The sequence below is a fragment of the Alnus glutinosa genome, chromosome 13 (assembly GCF_958979055.1).
Source record: "Alnus glutinosa chromosome 13, dhAlnGlut1.1, whole genome shotgun sequence".
Classification (NCBI taxonomy): Eukaryota; Viridiplantae; Streptophyta; class Magnoliopsida; order Fagales; family Betulaceae; genus Alnus; species Alnus glutinosa.
In genome coordinates this window covers 24,203,952-24,222,070 of record NC_084898.1, presented here as the reverse complement: position 1 = coordinate 24,222,070, position 18,119 = coordinate 24,203,952, and the positions used below count along the sequence as shown (strand labels likewise).

The 18,119-nt window shown below is 36.7% G+C and overlaps 2 protein-coding genes and 1 non-coding gene across 3 annotated transcripts; all 3 read left to right on the top strand.

Moving 5' to 3' along the window:
- Positions 1-2,037: 2,037 nt before the first annotated feature.
- On the top strand, positions 2,038-4,431 carry LOC133854537 (expansin-like B1). Its single transcript, XM_062290773.1, has 5 exons — positions 2,038-2,263; positions 2,364-2,470; positions 2,871-3,052; positions 3,728-3,860; positions 3,942-4,431. The coding sequence occupies exons 1-5, from the start codon at positions 2,113-2,115 to the stop codon at positions 4,140-4,142; spliced, it is 774 nt and encodes a 257-aa protein (XP_062146757.1). The 5' UTR covers positions 2,038-2,112; the 3' UTR covers positions 4,143-4,431.
- A 3,191-nt stretch (positions 4,432-7,622) lies between these two features.
- Positions 7,623-9,625, top strand: LOC133854702 (expansin-like B1). Its single transcript, XM_062290960.1, has 5 exons — positions 7,623-7,857; positions 7,954-8,060; positions 8,335-8,516; positions 9,133-9,265; positions 9,353-9,625. Exons 1-5 carry the CDS (start codon positions 7,707-7,709, stop codon positions 9,551-9,553), a joined length of 774 nt encoding a protein of 257 aa, XP_062146944.1. The 5' UTR covers positions 7,623-7,706; the 3' UTR covers positions 9,554-9,625.
- A 1,184-nt stretch (positions 9,626-10,809) lies between these two features.
- LOC133855100 (small nucleolar RNA Z247) lies at positions 10,810-10,948 on the top strand. Its single transcript, XR_009896938.1, has one exon. It is a non-coding gene; the product is annotated as a small nucleolar RNA Z247 (small nucleolar RNA).
- Positions 10,949-18,119: the final 7,171 nt, after the last annotated feature.

Here is an 18,119-nt window from a genome sequence, read left to right as displayed (position 1 = left end):
AAACAAAACATAGAATACTCTGTAAACAACCAGCTGCTATGTTTCTTCTTTTCTTTCACCAAAAAATTATACAGAGGCAAATAATATTCCACCACCTATTTCATTGCCACAGGATTCAAGCCAACTTGATTACCATAAACACTTATATATATATATATTAGCACGGTTTATTTTTTTGTTGATAAATGAAGATAAAGAACTAAAGAATCTCAAACATATATGGCTAGCTTTTGCATCAGATTTTCATGAGTATCTACATATAGAGTGCAAGTCTTCGAAAGTTATAGCTAGGGGTCCCCTGGAACACTAACATGTACAAATTATATCCCTGAAAGGAACTTAAAAAAATCCCTCATTTAGAACCTTTATGATCCAAAGTTTTGTACTTTTATTCCCAATGAAATAGGGCTGAAAGCATAAATGGTGGGGTCTAATCCTCCGTAATGGTTTCCAGGTCATGGCTGATGGCAGTCAATGTCGGCATACTGTGCATCCGCAGTAGTGCTATTGAGCCTATCAACAAAATTCCAGTCAGCTCAGCTAAACTTCCTCAGAATGTGAAACCATGAGGATGAATATAAATTAATTACCAAAAAAAAGTCTTTAGGGCTCGTGTCTGTAATAAAGGAACTTGAAGAAAGACGAATGTTCCAGTCGTCTTCGGAAGACTTCTTCAAAGATGTGTTCTTGAATTATAAAGAGAAATGATTTTTTTTTTTTTTTTTGTTTCTTTTTCCTGTAGTCCTTTTTTAGATCAATAACAAAAAAATATAAAAGATTGACGGCTCACTAAGGAAGAAAAGAGCATTTCACTCAAGCAATTACTTTAGAAAATTATAATTCTTATTCAATTCTGTCTCCATATATTTAAATAGACGTAATGATTAAATCTTAACTCTAATTTAACTGACTTGGTTCAATTAACCATTATTGAATAATAAAGTAACAACTTAACTCTTAAAAAACTAAATAAAATAAAAATCTAATACAAATAACCTAATTAACTAATAAGACCACTTTGTCTCGTTCTGCATCACCTAGTGCATGTATATTATATGCATAGTATCCATAAGATAATCACTTCAAAGGTGACCTACCTCCTCCATGCCCTTGTTATGGTCCTCTAGTTTTTACTTTTTAAGTTGTTTACAACTTTCTACCTTAGAAATGAAAAAAGAAAGTTTGCTCCATTGATGGCACCTTCCACACAGAGATCAAGGCCTTAAATGTGATCTTTAGCAGCAGTGGGAACATGAATATCTAGTGCAAAAGCACCTAACTCTCGTTCCTACTTCCTACTTCCATCTCAAGCAAAACCATTTTTGTATTTTCTCATTCAAAATAAATACTCTCCTAGTTTCAAACTTCTTGTTGCGCAAGTCAGGGTCAATCGTCTCATGTAGTCACGGTCTGATGTAACTATATAGCATCGATCAGCATGTACAAGTAACAAGTTGGCAAATTTTCCAGAGATTCCAAATAATTTCCACCTTATACATACTTATCCACAATGTGCTTTTGATGTGAACAACGATAGCTACTGAAGAATTTACAGACCCAAGAGAACAGAAAAGTCATAATTAATCAGCAGTACTGCCGGTAAGAGAACAATAGAATTCATTAAGGAATTTGGTTGGGTAAAATTATTACGAACAATTTTTAACATGACCCTGTTTTTACACAATTCGGACCCAACACCAATACGAATTGTTACTTTAATAAAATGTTTCCGATCGACTTTGATATAGTTTAGAAATGACTTTGGAAACTAAATAAAAAATAATAATAATAAAAAAATCATCAAGGGCAAGGAAAGTGCAAATAAAGTTTGGAAGGTCAGAAAGCAGTTTCTAAACACCGTTCTAAGACAAGTAATATGCTAAGTCGTCTAAGGAGGTTGCTGAGAAACAATGTTAACAGAATCCCACCAAATTAAAGCACTTTTGAAAGAATGTCAAGGTTGATAAGGTTTACCAAGCTGAAGGTGTTGGACTTTTCACTTTTGGCTGATTATAAATACTACAAACCTCTTTCACTTCATGCACCACCACCACCACCACCTTGTCTTTCTTTTTAGCTCTCATTTCCTTTTGCTCTTTTTGTCCTGCATTAATGGCTTCCTCTCTGTGCTCTCTTCTGTCCCTTTTTGCCACTTTGCTTCTCGTGCAAACTCTGCGGCCGGCAGAGGCTCAAACAAGTAGCGACTCTTTCGTTCATTCTCGGGCAGCTTATTATCCAAATTCTGACCAACAAGGAACAGATTGTAAGAGAATTTCTTTCATAAAAGAAACGTATTTTGATCAAGTTGTATATACTAAACATGCATTCTTATATATATGTTTATCCTTTTGATTGAACTACAGCCGGCGCGTGTGGGTTCGGTTCCTTTGGAGCTACAATTAATGGTGGCGACGTATCAGCTGCTTCTGACCTTTACCGAAATGGTGTTGGCTGTGGCGCATGCTACCAGGTGAATTTGATAAAAAAAAAAACATGCTAAATTAATTTAAGTTTTAGGACCGTAAACAATTATTTGTCCGAAATGTAAACGATTTGGATATGTCATTGTAAAAGACTACTTATAGGATCTGTCTAACTGTTTAAATAGTTAAACAATCCAATTTTTATTTGGTTAGATAAGTCTCAGAAGTTGTCTTTTACAATCACGTCTGCTATATATGCATGATACTATGTTTCATGTTAAATTGTCATTGATTTTAAAAATATAAACTTATGAAAATAGGTAAATTTTATCATTTAATTTATATTTTAACAAAATATATCACAAATTTTTGTGACCTTACACGTGGGGAAAAAAAACCACTTTATTTCTAATATTTTTTATTTTTTCATAATTTTAACTTGACTAGGTAAGGTGCACCAACGCAGCCTACTGCTCAGACAAAGGAGTAACCGTAGTTATAACCGACCAAGGCTCAAGTGATCGGACTGACTTTATTTTGAGTAAACGAGCCTTTGGTCGGATGGCACAGACTACTGATGCAGCTGCTTCTCTTTTTAATCTTGGTGCCGTTGATATCGAGTATAGACGGTAAGAGATATATATATATATATATATTGTTTTTAAATAGCAAGTAAAAGGGTATATTTTTTAAAAAACACACTATTATAAATGTTAAATTGAGATATTAAAAATGCACATTTAGCTGCATTTTTAAAAATTATTTTTTCAAATCACTACTTTTAAATCGGACGTTTTCAAATTGCAAACCTAATTGTTTGGTAAAGGTTTTCTAGGTAAGCTTAGGTTTTGAATAGTGATAAAAAAAAATGATTGAAGTGATATAAAATATAAAGAATTTGTTAAAAAAAAAAGAAAAAAAAAAGTAAAAAAGAATTGTTTTGCAATATGTATTTTTGTTTAATAATGATAATTTTTTTTTAAAAAAAAAAATAGAATATGATGGCAAAACTTTTGAGAAACAAGCTCAAACAGACTTAAGAAAGAGTTACTTTTGGCTTAATTTCCTATTGCAGTTTAATTATCAAAAGCAAAAGGGAAAAAAAGATGCTCATCTTTCTTAAACCTTAAAATATATCTCCCTTAAAGAATGTGGTTAATTTCACTATTAAAATTACTGGAATAATAATGATGATTGTTGAACATGATAGAGGAAAGCTTTACTTTGTTTAACTAATAATTACATATTCTTTTGATATATACCATTTAAAATAATTAATTCTGTCTCTATCTCTCTACAAACAGTGTCTCATGCAGCTACCCGAGTAAAAACATAACATTCAAGATAGATGAGAACAGCAACTACCCTCATTATTTGGCTTTCGTCATTTGGTATCAACAAGGCAACAAAGATATCACTGCCGTCCAGCTCTGCGAGGTATTTTGTCGTATTTAATTAACATTTTAATTCATATATATATATATATATAAAATAATCTTATATAATATATATTTGCAGACCCAGAACATGGGGTGCAAGCTATTGGATCGTAGCCATGGAGCAGTATGGACAACTACATCACCCCCAAGCGGGCCTTTGTCCATAAGAATGCTGTTCAGTGATGGGGAAGATGAGTCATGGGTGGTTCCTGTCAACAACATATCCCAAGACTGGAAAGCTGGAGAAACATATGACTCGGGAGTACAAGTGAATATATAGATCGAGAACTACCTTAAATTAATTAATGTCACAATATATTCTTCTGTCATATATATATATATATATAGAGAGAGAGAGAGAGAGAGAGAGAGAGAGTTATATTATATTTCTGAAATAAATTTCCACTGTATTCTATATATCGTATGTAGTTGATACGATATGTTCTGCAATAAATTAATTGTTTTATTATTTATTTGGAGATGAGAGAATTAGGAGAATTCTTGAATGTAATCATTACCTTGTTGACTAATAAAATTCAAGGTGATCGACTTGACCTCCTTCAATTCCAGCCGTCATTGTTTTTAATATATTCCTTCTTTTATACTAATTTTCAAAATGGGGAGGTATTTGTTTTTTGTTCTTCATTCTTTGGACATGCTTGCGGACGGTTGGCAGCTGCACAAGCACTATTCTTGACCGACAAAAACATGAACAAATGATTTAAAGGGTTAAATTTATTTCTCACTTTGTATTTTAACAACTTTATGTATATTCTTTCGATTTTATTTTTATCACACGTGATATCTCGTTTATGAACATATATATACAAATGAGTTGTGTACAAGTCTTGTTACCACATTCTTATTCAAACAATATCTCTGTCAATCTGTCTCAAGAGAACTAACGACATTTCATGTTAAATTAATTAAAATTTAACACGTGTCATTAACCTTATTAAAAAAATAATAATAATAAAATTTAACACGTGTCAATATCATGAATCAGTGTACAATGTTAGTAACTTGGCATTGTACTTTCAACTTTTTATGGGGGAATGCCTGTCCATCAAATAATGACTTTTCTTAATTAGCTGCATCTCATCATATGCCCCTTGCATTGTATACGTGGCATCAATTAAGAAAAGTTAAACAATAAATTATTAGGCCTTGATTGGTAACCAACAACCCCACTCCATCCCTATTTTTACTTTTTCACAAAAATCAACTTCAAAATATTTAAACTTTTTGACTTTTTATCAAACATTTTTTTTATTATTACTATACAAATAAAAAAAATTAAAAACAAAACTACAATACAAAGATTTTTCACTTTTTCATACAAGTTCTTTTTACTTTATATCATATTATTGGAGAAATATTTATTCCCAATAGTTAATGGGGTCAAATCAGCCCCTTTGAGCTGGTCCCTGGACTCCAGGGTAGACCTCGAATCTCAGACTTTGAGCCTTAGCCAGACATTTCAGTCGTTAAATCAAGTCAGATATATGTGTATCAAATATATATGCCTAGAGCACTGTGCTTGGCAAAGTGTGAGAGGAGGCCACTAGATATTTGATATGACAAGCTTTTCTCTGGACACAACGGAGAAGAAAAAGGGGAAAATGCACATGTATGTAATATAAAAAAAAAGGGGAGTATCTTCTTTTTTTTTTTTCTCTTTTTTTTTTTCTTTTTTTTTTTTTTTTTTTTAGTAGTATCTAATATCTATTATCCCTTTCTTTCTTTCTATTTCACAAACTTGATCGTTAGAGGAGACTCTGCTGGATAACTCCCGACAAGTCTTTACAGTTTTGCAGGACAACACATTGACAAAGGGACAGCTCTGATTTTGCCACTTTACCAGGCCAAAAGCACTACCAGCATTCCGGCCGCCACTTCAGCTTTAATTCCCGAAGCAGAGTCGTAGCAGAGCAAAATGCTATTTTATGTATCGGTCATGGCTGGTGGCAGTCAATGTCCGCATACTGTGCATCCGCAGTAGTGCTATTGAGCCTATCAACAAAATCCAAGTCAACTCAGCTAAACTTCCTCAGAATGTGAACCCATGAGGATGAATACAAATTAATTACCAACTCGTGTCTGTAATTAAGGAACTTTGAAGAAAGACGAATGTTCCAGTCGTCTTCGGAAGACTTCTTCAAAGAATTAAGAGTTCTTGACTAAAGAGATCGAAATGATTTTATTTATTCTATCAATAGTCCTTTTTTAACTTTTCAACAGTATGATGAGTGGATTCAATGTACCTAATGATGATGTCCTTGAAAAGTGAGAGAATGAGAGAAAGATCATCGGAATATGTGTAATGCATCTCATAAAAAATATATGAAACATGTTCTTCTCTCATCTTTCTACTTTTTATCTAAATTACCATTGAATACGTGGGTTCCATGTAGAAGGATCGAGAGAAGATGTATAGCAAGTTTCATAATATACTCGAGCTTACAATTATTATATGTGAATGCCTTTTATGAACTAGTGACGCAGCATGGAAAAGATTTTTTCACAAAATAGATCAATAACAAAAATATATAAAGAATTGAGGGCTGATCCGAAGAAAAGAGTATTTCACTCGAGCAATTAGTTTAGAAAATTATAATTCTTCATTCAATTCTGTCTCCATTATTAGAGTACAATAGTTTTTTTAAATAGACATAATGATTAAATCTTAACCCTAATTTAACTAATTTTAGTTCAATTAACCATTATTGAATTAGAAAGTAACAGCTTAACTCTTTAAAAACTAAATAAAATATGACCACTTTGTCTCGTTCTGCATAAATAGTGCATGTATATTAATTATATGCATAGTATCCATAAGGTAATCACTTCAGAGGTGACCTCCCTCCTCCATGCCCTTGTTATGGTCCACTAGTTTTAAGTAGTTTACAACTTTCTAGGTTAGAAATGAAAAAAGAAAGTTAGCTCCCTTAATTATGGCTGTTTCCTTGATGGCACCTTCCACACAGAGATCAAGGCCTTAAATGTGATCTTTAGCAGCAGTGGGAACGTGAAGAGATCGATGACTAACAAAGGTTATATATCTAGTGCAAAAGCACCCAACTCTAGCTTGTCCCTACTTCCTAATTTCATCACAAGCAAAACCATTTTTGTATTTTTCTCATTCAAAATAAGTACTCTAACTCCTAATCTTATACCCATACTTTGACACAATTCGAATTTTGATACGCGACATAATGACGGACAATTTTTTACATGACCCGTGAGCTCAATAAAAAATTAGAGGGTTATAGTTAATGATATAACCTGTTTAATTAAATGGGTCGGGTTAGGATTTGCCTGCGTAATTTTATATTCATGCTTTGATATGACCCGAACCTGACACGTGAACACGAATTGTCACTTATAATCTTAATTATACGCATGTCTGGGCACGACTCGCACACAATACGAATAGAAATTGTCACCTTTAGTAAAATGTTTCCCACTTGTATATAGTTTAGAAATGACTTTGGAAACTAAATAAAATTATATTAAATTAAATTAAATTCATCAAGGACAAGGAAAGTGCAAATAAAGTTTGGAAGGTCAGAAAGCAGTTTCTAAACACTGTTCTAAGACAAGTAATATATTAAGTCGTCTATGGAGGTAGCTGAGAAACAATCTTATCAGAATCCCACCAAATTAAAGCACTTTTGAAAAGAGTGTCAAGTTTGATAAGCTTTACCAAGCTGAAGGTGTTGGACTTTTCACTTTTGGCTGATTATAAATACTGCAAACCTCTTTCAGATCATGCACCACCACCACCACCACCTTGTCTTTCTTTTTAGCTCTCATTTCCTTTTGCTCTTTTTGTCCGGCATTAATGGCTTCCTCTCTATGCTCTCTTCTGTCCCTTTTTGCCACTTTGCTTCTCGTGCAAACTCTACCGCCGGCAGAGGCTCAAACAAGTAGCGACTCTTTCGTTCATTCTCGGGCAGCTTATTATCCAAATTCTGACCAACAAGGAACCGATTGTAAGAGAATTTCTTTCATAAAAGAAAAATATTTTGATCAAGTTGTATATACTAAACATGCATTCTTATATGTTTGTCCTTTTGATTGAACTACAGCTGGCACGTGTGGGTTTGGTTCCTTTGGAGCTACGATTAATGGTGGCGACGTATCAGCTGCTTCTGACCTCTACCGAAATGGTGTTGGCTGTGGCGCATGCTACCAGGTAAATTTGATCAAAAATATGTCTAATTTTTATTTGATTAGATAAGTCTCAGAAGTAGTCTTTTACAATCACGTCTACTCTAATAATATGTTTCATGTTAAATTGTCACTTATTTTAAAAATATAAACGTATGAAAATACGTAAATTTTATCATTTAATTTATATTTTAACAAAATATATAACAAATTTTTGTGAGCTTACACGTAGGAAAAAAAAAAAAAAACCCACTTTATTTCTAACATTTTTTATTTTTTCATAATTTTGACTTAACTAGGTAAGGTGTACCAACGCAACCTACTGCTCAGACAAAGGAGTAACCATAGTTATAACCGACCAAGGCTCAAGTGATCGAACTGACTTTATTTTGAGTAAACGAGCCTTTGCTCGGATGGCGCAGACTACTGATGCAGCTGCTTCTCTTCTTAATCTTGGTGTCGTTGATATCGAGTACAGACGGTAAGATAATATACATATATATATATATATAGAGAGAGAGAGAGAGAGAGAGAGAGAAATTGTGTTTTAAAATAGCAAGTAAAATGGTATATTTTTAAAAAACACACTATTATAAATGTTAAATTGCAATATTAAAAATGCGCATTTAACTTCATTTTTAAAAATTACGTTTCTAAATCACTACTTTTAAATCGAACGTTTTCAAATTATATAAAGTACGAAAAATTTGTTAAAAAAAAAAAAATTGTTTTGCAATATGTATTATTGTTTAATAATGATAAAAAGTTTAAAAAAGAAAAAAGAATATGATGGCAAAACTATTGCGAAACAAGCTCAAACAGACTTAAGAAAGAGTTACTTTTGGCTTAATTTCCCATTGCAGTACAATTATCAAAAGCAAAAGGGAAAAAAAGATGCTCATCTTTCTTAAACCTTAAAATATATCTCCCTTAAAGAATGTGGTTAATTTCACTATTAAAATTACTCGAATAATAATGATGATTGTTGAACATGATAGAGGAAAGTTTTACTTTGTTTAATTAATTACATATTCTTTTGATATATATATATATATATATACCATTTAATATTTCTGTCTCTATCTCTCTACAAACAGCGTCTCATGTAGCTACCCAAGCAAAAACATAACATTCAAGATAGAAGAGAGCAGCAACTACCCTCATTATTTGGCTTTCGTGGTTTGGTATCAGCAAGGCAAAAAAGATATTACTGCCGTCCAACTCTGCGAGGTATTCCGTCATATTTAATCATTTAATTTATATTTTAATTTATATATATAAAATAAAATAAAATAAAATCTTAATATATATTTGCAGACCCAGAATATCGGGTGCAAGCTATTGGATCGTAGCCATGGAGCAGTATGGACAACTACATCACCCCCAAGCGGGCCTTTGTCCATAAGAATGCTGTTCAGTGATGGGGAAGATGAGTCATGGGTGGTTCCCATCAACAACATATCCCAAGACTGGAAAGCTGGAGAAACATACGACTCGGGAGTACAAGTGAATATATAGAAAACCTTAAACTAATTTATGTCACAATATATATTCTTCTGTCATATATATATATATATATATATATATATATATATATATATATATATATATATATATATATAGAGAGAGAGAGAGAGAGAGAGAGAGAGAGATTTCTGAAATAAATTTCCATTGTATTCTATATATCGTATGTAGTTGATACGATATGTTCTGCAATATATTAATTAATTAATATATTATTTATTTGGAGATTAGAGCATTAGGAGAATTCTTGAATGTAATCATTACATTGTTGACTAATATTAAGACATTGGAGGATATCACTCCACATAGCTCGCTGTCCTTAACCCACACTGCCACGACACCAACTCATGACAGCAAGCATATCACTCAACAAGGCAAGTATCTGCACCATAAGACTCGCACAGCACCTTTTTCAAATACTAAGGCAACCTCCGAAGATCAAGCTGAACCAAAAAGGAATGCCAGAGTGTAGGCTGTAATATTTTTCAAATACTCTGTAATATTCTGTAATCAATTCGTCCCCAATCTATGGGATTACATTTGCAACGGTCCTCTGTAAATCATGTATATATTTACTGGTGAATATCAATGGAAATACAACATTGCAGCATAAACATTCTCTGACCTTGTATGGTATCAGAGCCATAAGACTCACGTCATTTTTTTTTTTTTTTTCTCTATTTGTTCATTTCTTCCTTCAAATGGCCACCTCCCCATCAACCTCTACTGATGCTGCAACCCCACCACTCACCACAACCCCATCTGCGCTCCAATTTTCCCCTGCTGCTCTGTTCAACAATCTTCCCCATCGTGTCACCGCCCAACTCACCCGTGACAACTACCTTACCTGGAAATGGCAGCTTACCACTTACCTCAAAAGCCAAAATGCATATGGCTTTGTTGATGGTACCTTCCTTCCTCCACCACAAACCATCCCTAATCCCTCACCCTCTGCTGATGCTCCCACCACCATTGCTAACCCATCCTTCCTCACCTGGCTGCAATATGACCAAATGGTCCTCAATATCATTGTTTCTACTATTTCAGAGAATCTCATCTCTCAAGTCATTGGTTACTCTACTGCTCGTGAAGTGTGGAATGCCCTTGACTAGCTCTACTCTTCTCAATCTCGAGCCCGCATTATGCAAGTCCATTTCCAACTCGCTACCCTCAAAAAAGGAGGCTCCTCCATCTCGGAATATTTCCAGAAATTCAAAGGACTTGCGGACACCCTTGCTGCAGCCGGCCAACCCCTCAATGATTTTGAACTAATTTCCTTTCTTCTTGCAGGGTTAGGATCTGAATTTGATCCTTTTGTGACATCTGTCACTACCAGGGTCGACCCTATGACAATGGAGGAACTCTACTCTCATCTTCTCACGCACGAGATGCGTCTTGAACATAATGAGGCTTCCCCTGCTGAGCCACTGTTTCCTTCAGCCAACATGGCTTCTACCCGACAACTCCCTACCAAAAATAAGGGACAGTATCGAGGCTCTTCCCATCATCATGGTTCCTCTCGAGGCAGCTCTCGTGGACGCCCCTCTTGTGGCAGGGGCTCCTTTCATTCCTCAAATTGTCCTTCTAGTCGACCAATCTGCCAAGTGTGCAACAAAACAGGCCACACTGCCCTCACTTGCCACCACAGATTTGATTACTCTTTTCAACAAGAGAATTCACAGAATATGCAGGCTTTTGCAGCTTCCTCCTCTTACACCAACAATGATGTCAATTGGTACCCCGACACTGGCGCTACCAACCATGTGACTGCTGATCTAGCCAACCTCAACTTGCAATCTGATACCTACCTAGGTACTGACCAACTTCACATAGGCAATGGCCAAGGTTTGCCCATATCCCATACTGGCTCTTCTCAACTCACTTACCCAAATGCTACATTTTTACTTCATAATCTTCTACATGTGCCACATATCAAAAAAAATCTGCTCTCTGTCTCTCAATTTACACGTGATAATAACGTTTATTTTGAATTTCACCCATCTTATTTTTGTATAAAGGATCGACTCACGGGCAATACCCTTCTTCGCGGCTTGAGTAAAGATGGACTCTATACGTTCCCCAACAGTCCTCCTCCTCCTCTGTCAGCCTTCTTGGGTGAACGTGCTTCTCTCGACCGATGGCATTGCAGACTCGGTCATCCTTCCCTTCGCATTGTTAGTCGAGTTGTTCGTGATCATCACCTTGCTGTGGTCAAAAATAAAAATTCTGGTGTTTGCCCTGCATGTCGCTTGGGCAAAAGCCATGAGCTCCCTTTTCCATTTTCTCCTTCTGTTTCACAATTCCCTTTGGAATTAATCTTTACTGATGTATGGGGACCTTCCCCCTTTTATTCTAGTAATGGCTATCGGTACTATGTTTGCTTTGTTGATGATTTTAGCAAATTTATTTGGTTATTTCCACTTGCAACAAAATCTGCAGTAGCATCCACCTTTCTTCACTTTCAAACTCACGTGGAAAAATTGTTTGGTCGAAAAATTAAGTCTATTCAATCTGATTGGGGGGGAGAATTCAGGTCTCTAAATCCAATCCTCTCTAAACAGGGGATTTCGTACCGCATCTCATGTCCTCATACTCACCAACAGCAAGGTTTCGTTGAACGCAGGCACCGACACATTGTCGAAACTGGTCTCTCCTTACTTGCATCTGCCTCCATGCCTCTCAAATACTGGGATGAAGCTTTTCTCACTGCCTCTTTCCTAATCAATAGAATTCCCTCACCTGTCACTAACAACAAGTCACCATTTGAACTCCTATTCCACAACATCCCTGACTACAATTCTTTCAAGGTGTTTGGGTGTGCCTGTTGGCCTCACCTACGACCCTACAATAAGCATAAACTTGCTTTTCGCTCTCAACTGTGTGTCTTCTTAGGATATAGCTTCAATCACAAAGGATATCGTTGTCTGCATATTCCTTCAGGCAAAATTTATATCTCTCGAAATGTTATCTTTGATGAAACATCATTCCCTTTTCAACACCTCTCCAAGTCCGAATCACCTCCCTTAACTCATTCCGTCACTTTACCCTCATCTCTCCCACTTCTCCCACCTGTCCCGGCTTCTTCCTCCACCTGTCCTTCATCTCCACAAATTCTCTCTCCATCTGCCCATGCACCCACTCCCACGTTGCCACCCACCACACCTACAGACCCGTGTCCAGCCCATGCACCCTGTCCTACCGCGCCCCATATGTCCTCCACAGACCCGTGTCAACAGTCTGCTCCCCTTACTACTTCTCCTTGTCCTCCACCACCTGTTAGTCACCCCATGCAAACACGATCAAAGAATAATATCCACAAGCCCCGTGATTTCACAGATGGCACTATTCCCTACCCCCCACCCAAGGCTCACCTTACTTTGAAGACCTCCCCTACAGCAGAACCTACCTCTTTTACCTCAGCAAACCAATCAGCAGAATGGAGGGCAGCTATGGACTCCGAATTTCATGCTCTTATGCAAAATGGAACCTGGACACTTGTTCCACGCATACCTCACATGAACATTGTTGGGTGCAAATGGGTGTACAAGCTCAAACATAAATCAGATGGTTCCATTGACCGCTACAAAGCCCGCTTGGTGGCTACATCAGCAACCCGGTCTTGACTATGGAGATACATTTAGTCCTGTGGTTAAACCAACAACCATTCGGACAGTTCTCTCGCTTGCAGTCTCCTCCAACTGGTACATTAAACAATTAGATGTTGCAAATGCTTTCTTACATGGTCTCTTGCAGGAAGATGTTTTTATGCTTCAGCCTCCAGGATTTATTCATCCATCTTTTCCAGATCATGTATGCCACCTCAAAAAGTCTCTCTATGGTTTGAAGCAGGCCCCGCGGGCATGGTTTTCCCGCCTCAGCAATCGGTTACTTGAACTTGGTTTTACAGGCTCACGTTCAGACACCTCTCTGTTTATTTTCGGTGAAGGCTCTACCAAGATATTCATCCTCATCTATGTGGATGATATTATAGTCACAAGCCCATGCTCCGATCTCATTGATAGTCTCATCTCTAAACTTCAAGGAGACTTCCCCCTCAAAGACCTCGGCAGTCTTCATTACTTCTTGGGTGTGGAAGTTTTTCATGACTCTCGTGGTATCTTCCTGTCCCAACGAAAATATATTTTGGACCTTCTTCAGAAATCCAATATGCTATCTGCCAAGCCTGTGACTTCTCCCATGTCTTCCTCTCATACTTTGTCCAGATTTGATGGTGAAGCCTTTGATGATCCATCACTTTATAGGAGCATTGTCGGTTCCCTTCAGTACCTTTCCCTCACTCGGTCGGATATCTCGTTTGCGGTCAATAAAGTGTGCCAGTTCCTACAACGTCCAACTATACCTCACTGGACTGCTGTCAAACGTATCTTACGATACTTGAAACATACACTCTTTCATGGTCTCTTCCTTCGTCGACAATCTGCTACACAACTTCATGCTTTCTCCGATGCCGATTGGGCCGGCTGTCCCGATGACCGCCGATCCACAGGTGGCTACTGCATCTTCCTAGGCCACAACCTCATCTCATGGAGCTCTCGGAAACAGGCCACTGTTTCTCGCTCAAGCACAGAGGCTGAATATCGCTCCTTAGCCAATGCCACTGCTGAACTTCAATGGCTCCAATCTCTTCTCAAGGAACTTGGTGTCTTTCTTCACTCTCCCCCTACTCTCTGGTGTGATAATCTTGGTGCCACTTACCTTACGGCTAATCCCCTCTTTCATGCACGCACAAAACATATCGAGATAGATTTTCATTTTGTGCGTGATAAGGTGGCTTCTAAAAACATCGTGGTTCGGTTCATTTCAACAAAAGATCAGAAGGCTGACATTTTCACCAAGCCCCTTGTTTCTACACGGTTCACTACTCTACGTGCCAATCTCAGCATCATGGAAATTCCGCTTCAATTGAGGGGGCATATTAAGACATTGGAGGATATCACTTCACATAGCTCGCTGTCCTTAACCCACACTACCACGACACCAACTCATGACAGCAAGCATATCACTCAACAAGGCAAGTATCTGCACCATAAGACTCGCACAGCACCTATTTCAAATACTAAGGCAACCTCCGAAGATCAAGCTGAACCAAAAAGGAATGCCAGAGTGTAGGCTGTAATATTTTTCAAATACTCTGTAATATTCTGTAATCAATTCGTCCCTAATCTATGGGATTACATTTGCAACGGTCCTCTGTAAATCATGTATATATTTACTGGTGAATATCAATGGAAATACAACATTGCAGCATAAACATTCTCTGACCTTGTAACTAATAAAATTCAAGGTGATCGACTTGACCTCCTTCAATTACAGCCGTCATTGTTTTTAGAGAAAATTACAATTTAACCTTCTAAATTATCACTCGTTTTACGGATAGCTCCCTAAATTGGCAACATTCCGACTCCGGCCCCTCAAACTACCATTGACTCCAAAAATGGCCACTCTGTTAGCTCTTCCCGTCAAAATGGATGGAAAACACATCACGTGCACGACACATGATATTTTAGGACTCAAACCACCAAAAATGCCCCTGTCCTCAGAGTTTGAATCCAAACTTAAATCGCTCGACATTTCTTGTTTACTTTCTTACCCGGTATACCTTCTACGCAGGTCACGGTCGGAAGCTAGGGAGAGATTTGACGTTGCATTGTTGGAGAGGAAAAAAAAAAATTCGACGTCGCCGACCCAAAACGTTTTATGCCCAACCATCAACAGCTCCGGCTTTGAGGACCCGAAGTCATTCGGCCATTTTTCAACTCTGAAAATTTCCCCAACACCTAGCTGCATTGACACCGGTGCCACAATTGTAAGTTGCCGCCGTTGTCCTATTGCAGCTTTATACCAGTTTTTTCATACATTAATGTGGTTTTTGTTTTTAGGGTTTTGAACACATCTATGGTTGATTTTTACTTATTGGACTGATTGTCATAGGCTCCAGGTCGTTATTGTTGATAGGGTGGCAATCTATTTCAAATAATTTTTTTTTTTGTTTGTTCCATTGTACAAATCGGGTCTTATTGATGCTGGTTAATTTCCAGGTTTGATAGTGAGTACATGTATTCTCAAATGTCAATTTTGTTAGAGCATTACAATCCACAACTAATCATCATGAATTATGTTAAGGAAATATCTATCACATATGTTTCACAGTGGATCAATTGGTGTGGTCATCAAGGTTTCTTGGAATAAGGTTTATTGGAATCACTTTGATCATTGTTTTCAATACCATTGAAGATAGATAATTATGATTAGATCAAAATATATAATTATGTTATGAGATGCTTGCTTGTTTGACATGCTTGGTTGGTTGGATGATTAGTTATGAGGTACAAAATGTTATGTGATTGGTTGGATGAGGTACAAAATGAGATTTTTGCTTTTGTTAGTTGGTTGGTTGGATGATATTTTATGAGGTACAAAATGTCTTTTGCGTAGGCACGACTAAATGTCGACAAATAGTGATGCAGCAACTGTACATCCGTTATGTTATTGTGGAGTACCTGCACGTGTAAGGTACGCTTTGACTATATCTAATAGCGCTAGGAAGTGGTATGGGTGTGAAAAGTACAAGGTAATTTCTGAAACTAAGATTGTGTTACACTTTGTTCCTTGTCGTATGCTCAATCATTTTTGCCTTTTTCATGTAGAGAGATGATGATTGTGATTTTTTTGCATGGGCTAATAACGAGATGTCGCCATATGAGGTGAAAGTAATGGAACATTTCAAACGCACGGAGGATAGACACCAAGCAAATATTGATAGAATTGGGTAGTTGATTGAAACAAAATGTAATGATCAATATGTTAGATTAAAGCGGGAGTTGGAGCTGCATCAATCTAATAGGAAGACGTTTCGGGCTTCAATAGTAGTAGTCATTTTGCTTGTAGTTTTTTTTACCTTAGTGGCTATGGCCAACCTAGAGGCACTTACTTGATGTTAAACTGAAAGTGGTTGAATTTGATGTTTTGTAATTTTGTTGTAGACATTAGTGTGATTTTAAAGATGGTCAAACTTGTAATTGAGAGTTATGCAAATTTTAGTGTGATTTTTAATATGGACTTGTAAGGGATATAGAAAATTTACAATTCAAACACAAACACAAACTCAAACAATTCAAATACTAAAAATAGTTGACATCAAATACCATAGCCATTCCACTTGCAATCCTCAAAATAGTTGTTTGTCAGCAAAACATATCCAAAACATACTTACACTACACCATAGCAATTCCACTTGCAATCCTCAAAGTAGTTGTTTGTCAGCAAAACATATCCAAAACATACTTATACTACACCATAGCTATTCCACTTACAATCCCCAAAATAGTTGTTTGTCAGCAAAATATATCCAAAACATACTTACACAAAAAAATATGTTGTGTCATCCAACAACATACAAATCACACTGTAACCCAACAAACTGTTCCATATAAGTTAACAGTTGCATATGTAACACCACATAAGTTAAAAATAAGACAACATTGATGCTTAATCACTTCCAATCTGGCCTCTTTCTCTTGTTCGTCTTAGCATCAATCACTTCCATTGCTTTCTCTACTGTTGGAACAATATTTCTAGATCTGGTCACCGGCCTTGATGAAAGCATATTAGACTGAGAAGAACCTGATGCTTGAGAACAACCTAATGTTTGAGAAGAGCCATGTGGCTGTGAAGAGCCAGGTGGCTGTGAATGTCCTGTTGTCTGAGGAGGTCCATACAGTTGTACTGTATTGACAGTACCCTGGAACTATAAATTCAAAAGGAAATCAGTGCTCATAATGAGTAAAAAATAAATCAAAATCCAACACATATCATGGGGAGTTTGAGTGCTCACAATAGCATTATTATGAGGATGAGGCTGTGACTGATATTGGCTCCTTGTCTGCGGAGGTCCATATAGTCTTACTGTATTAACAATACATTGAGACTATAATTTATACCATTAATTAGGGTACTGATTTATATAATCTAAAATGCAGTAACAAACTGAAATAAAAGCAGGTTGAGTTAAAAGATGAGTGCTTACAAAAGAATTGGTTTAAGACTGAGGCTGTGACTGACATCTTGGTTGTTGAGGTCCATACCACTTTACGGTATTGACGATACCTTGTGACTATAAAGACACATTAATTGGTGTAGGCCAATATTACAAAAAGCATCTAAAAATAAATAAAAATGTAATTGTAAGAGATGCATGTTTTTGAGTGCTTACAATCACATTTGTTTGAGTATGAGGCTGTAACCAAGGCTGACCGATCGTTTGGGGTCCATACCATCTTACTTTGTTCACATTACCTTCAGGCTGTAATTTATTTCAAAACAAAATCAGTATTTTGAATAAGAAATAATTAGAAATCTACACATAAGAGAGGAGTGTAGATGAGTGCTCACAATGATATTGGTTCGAGTCTGATTCTGTGACTCATACTGACTTTTTGTTCGTGCAGATGGCATCCTTTGTGGGGTAGGTTGACCCCTACCCTTACCCCTACCTCTACTCTAACCCCTACCTCTAGATGAAGCAACAGTAATATGTGGG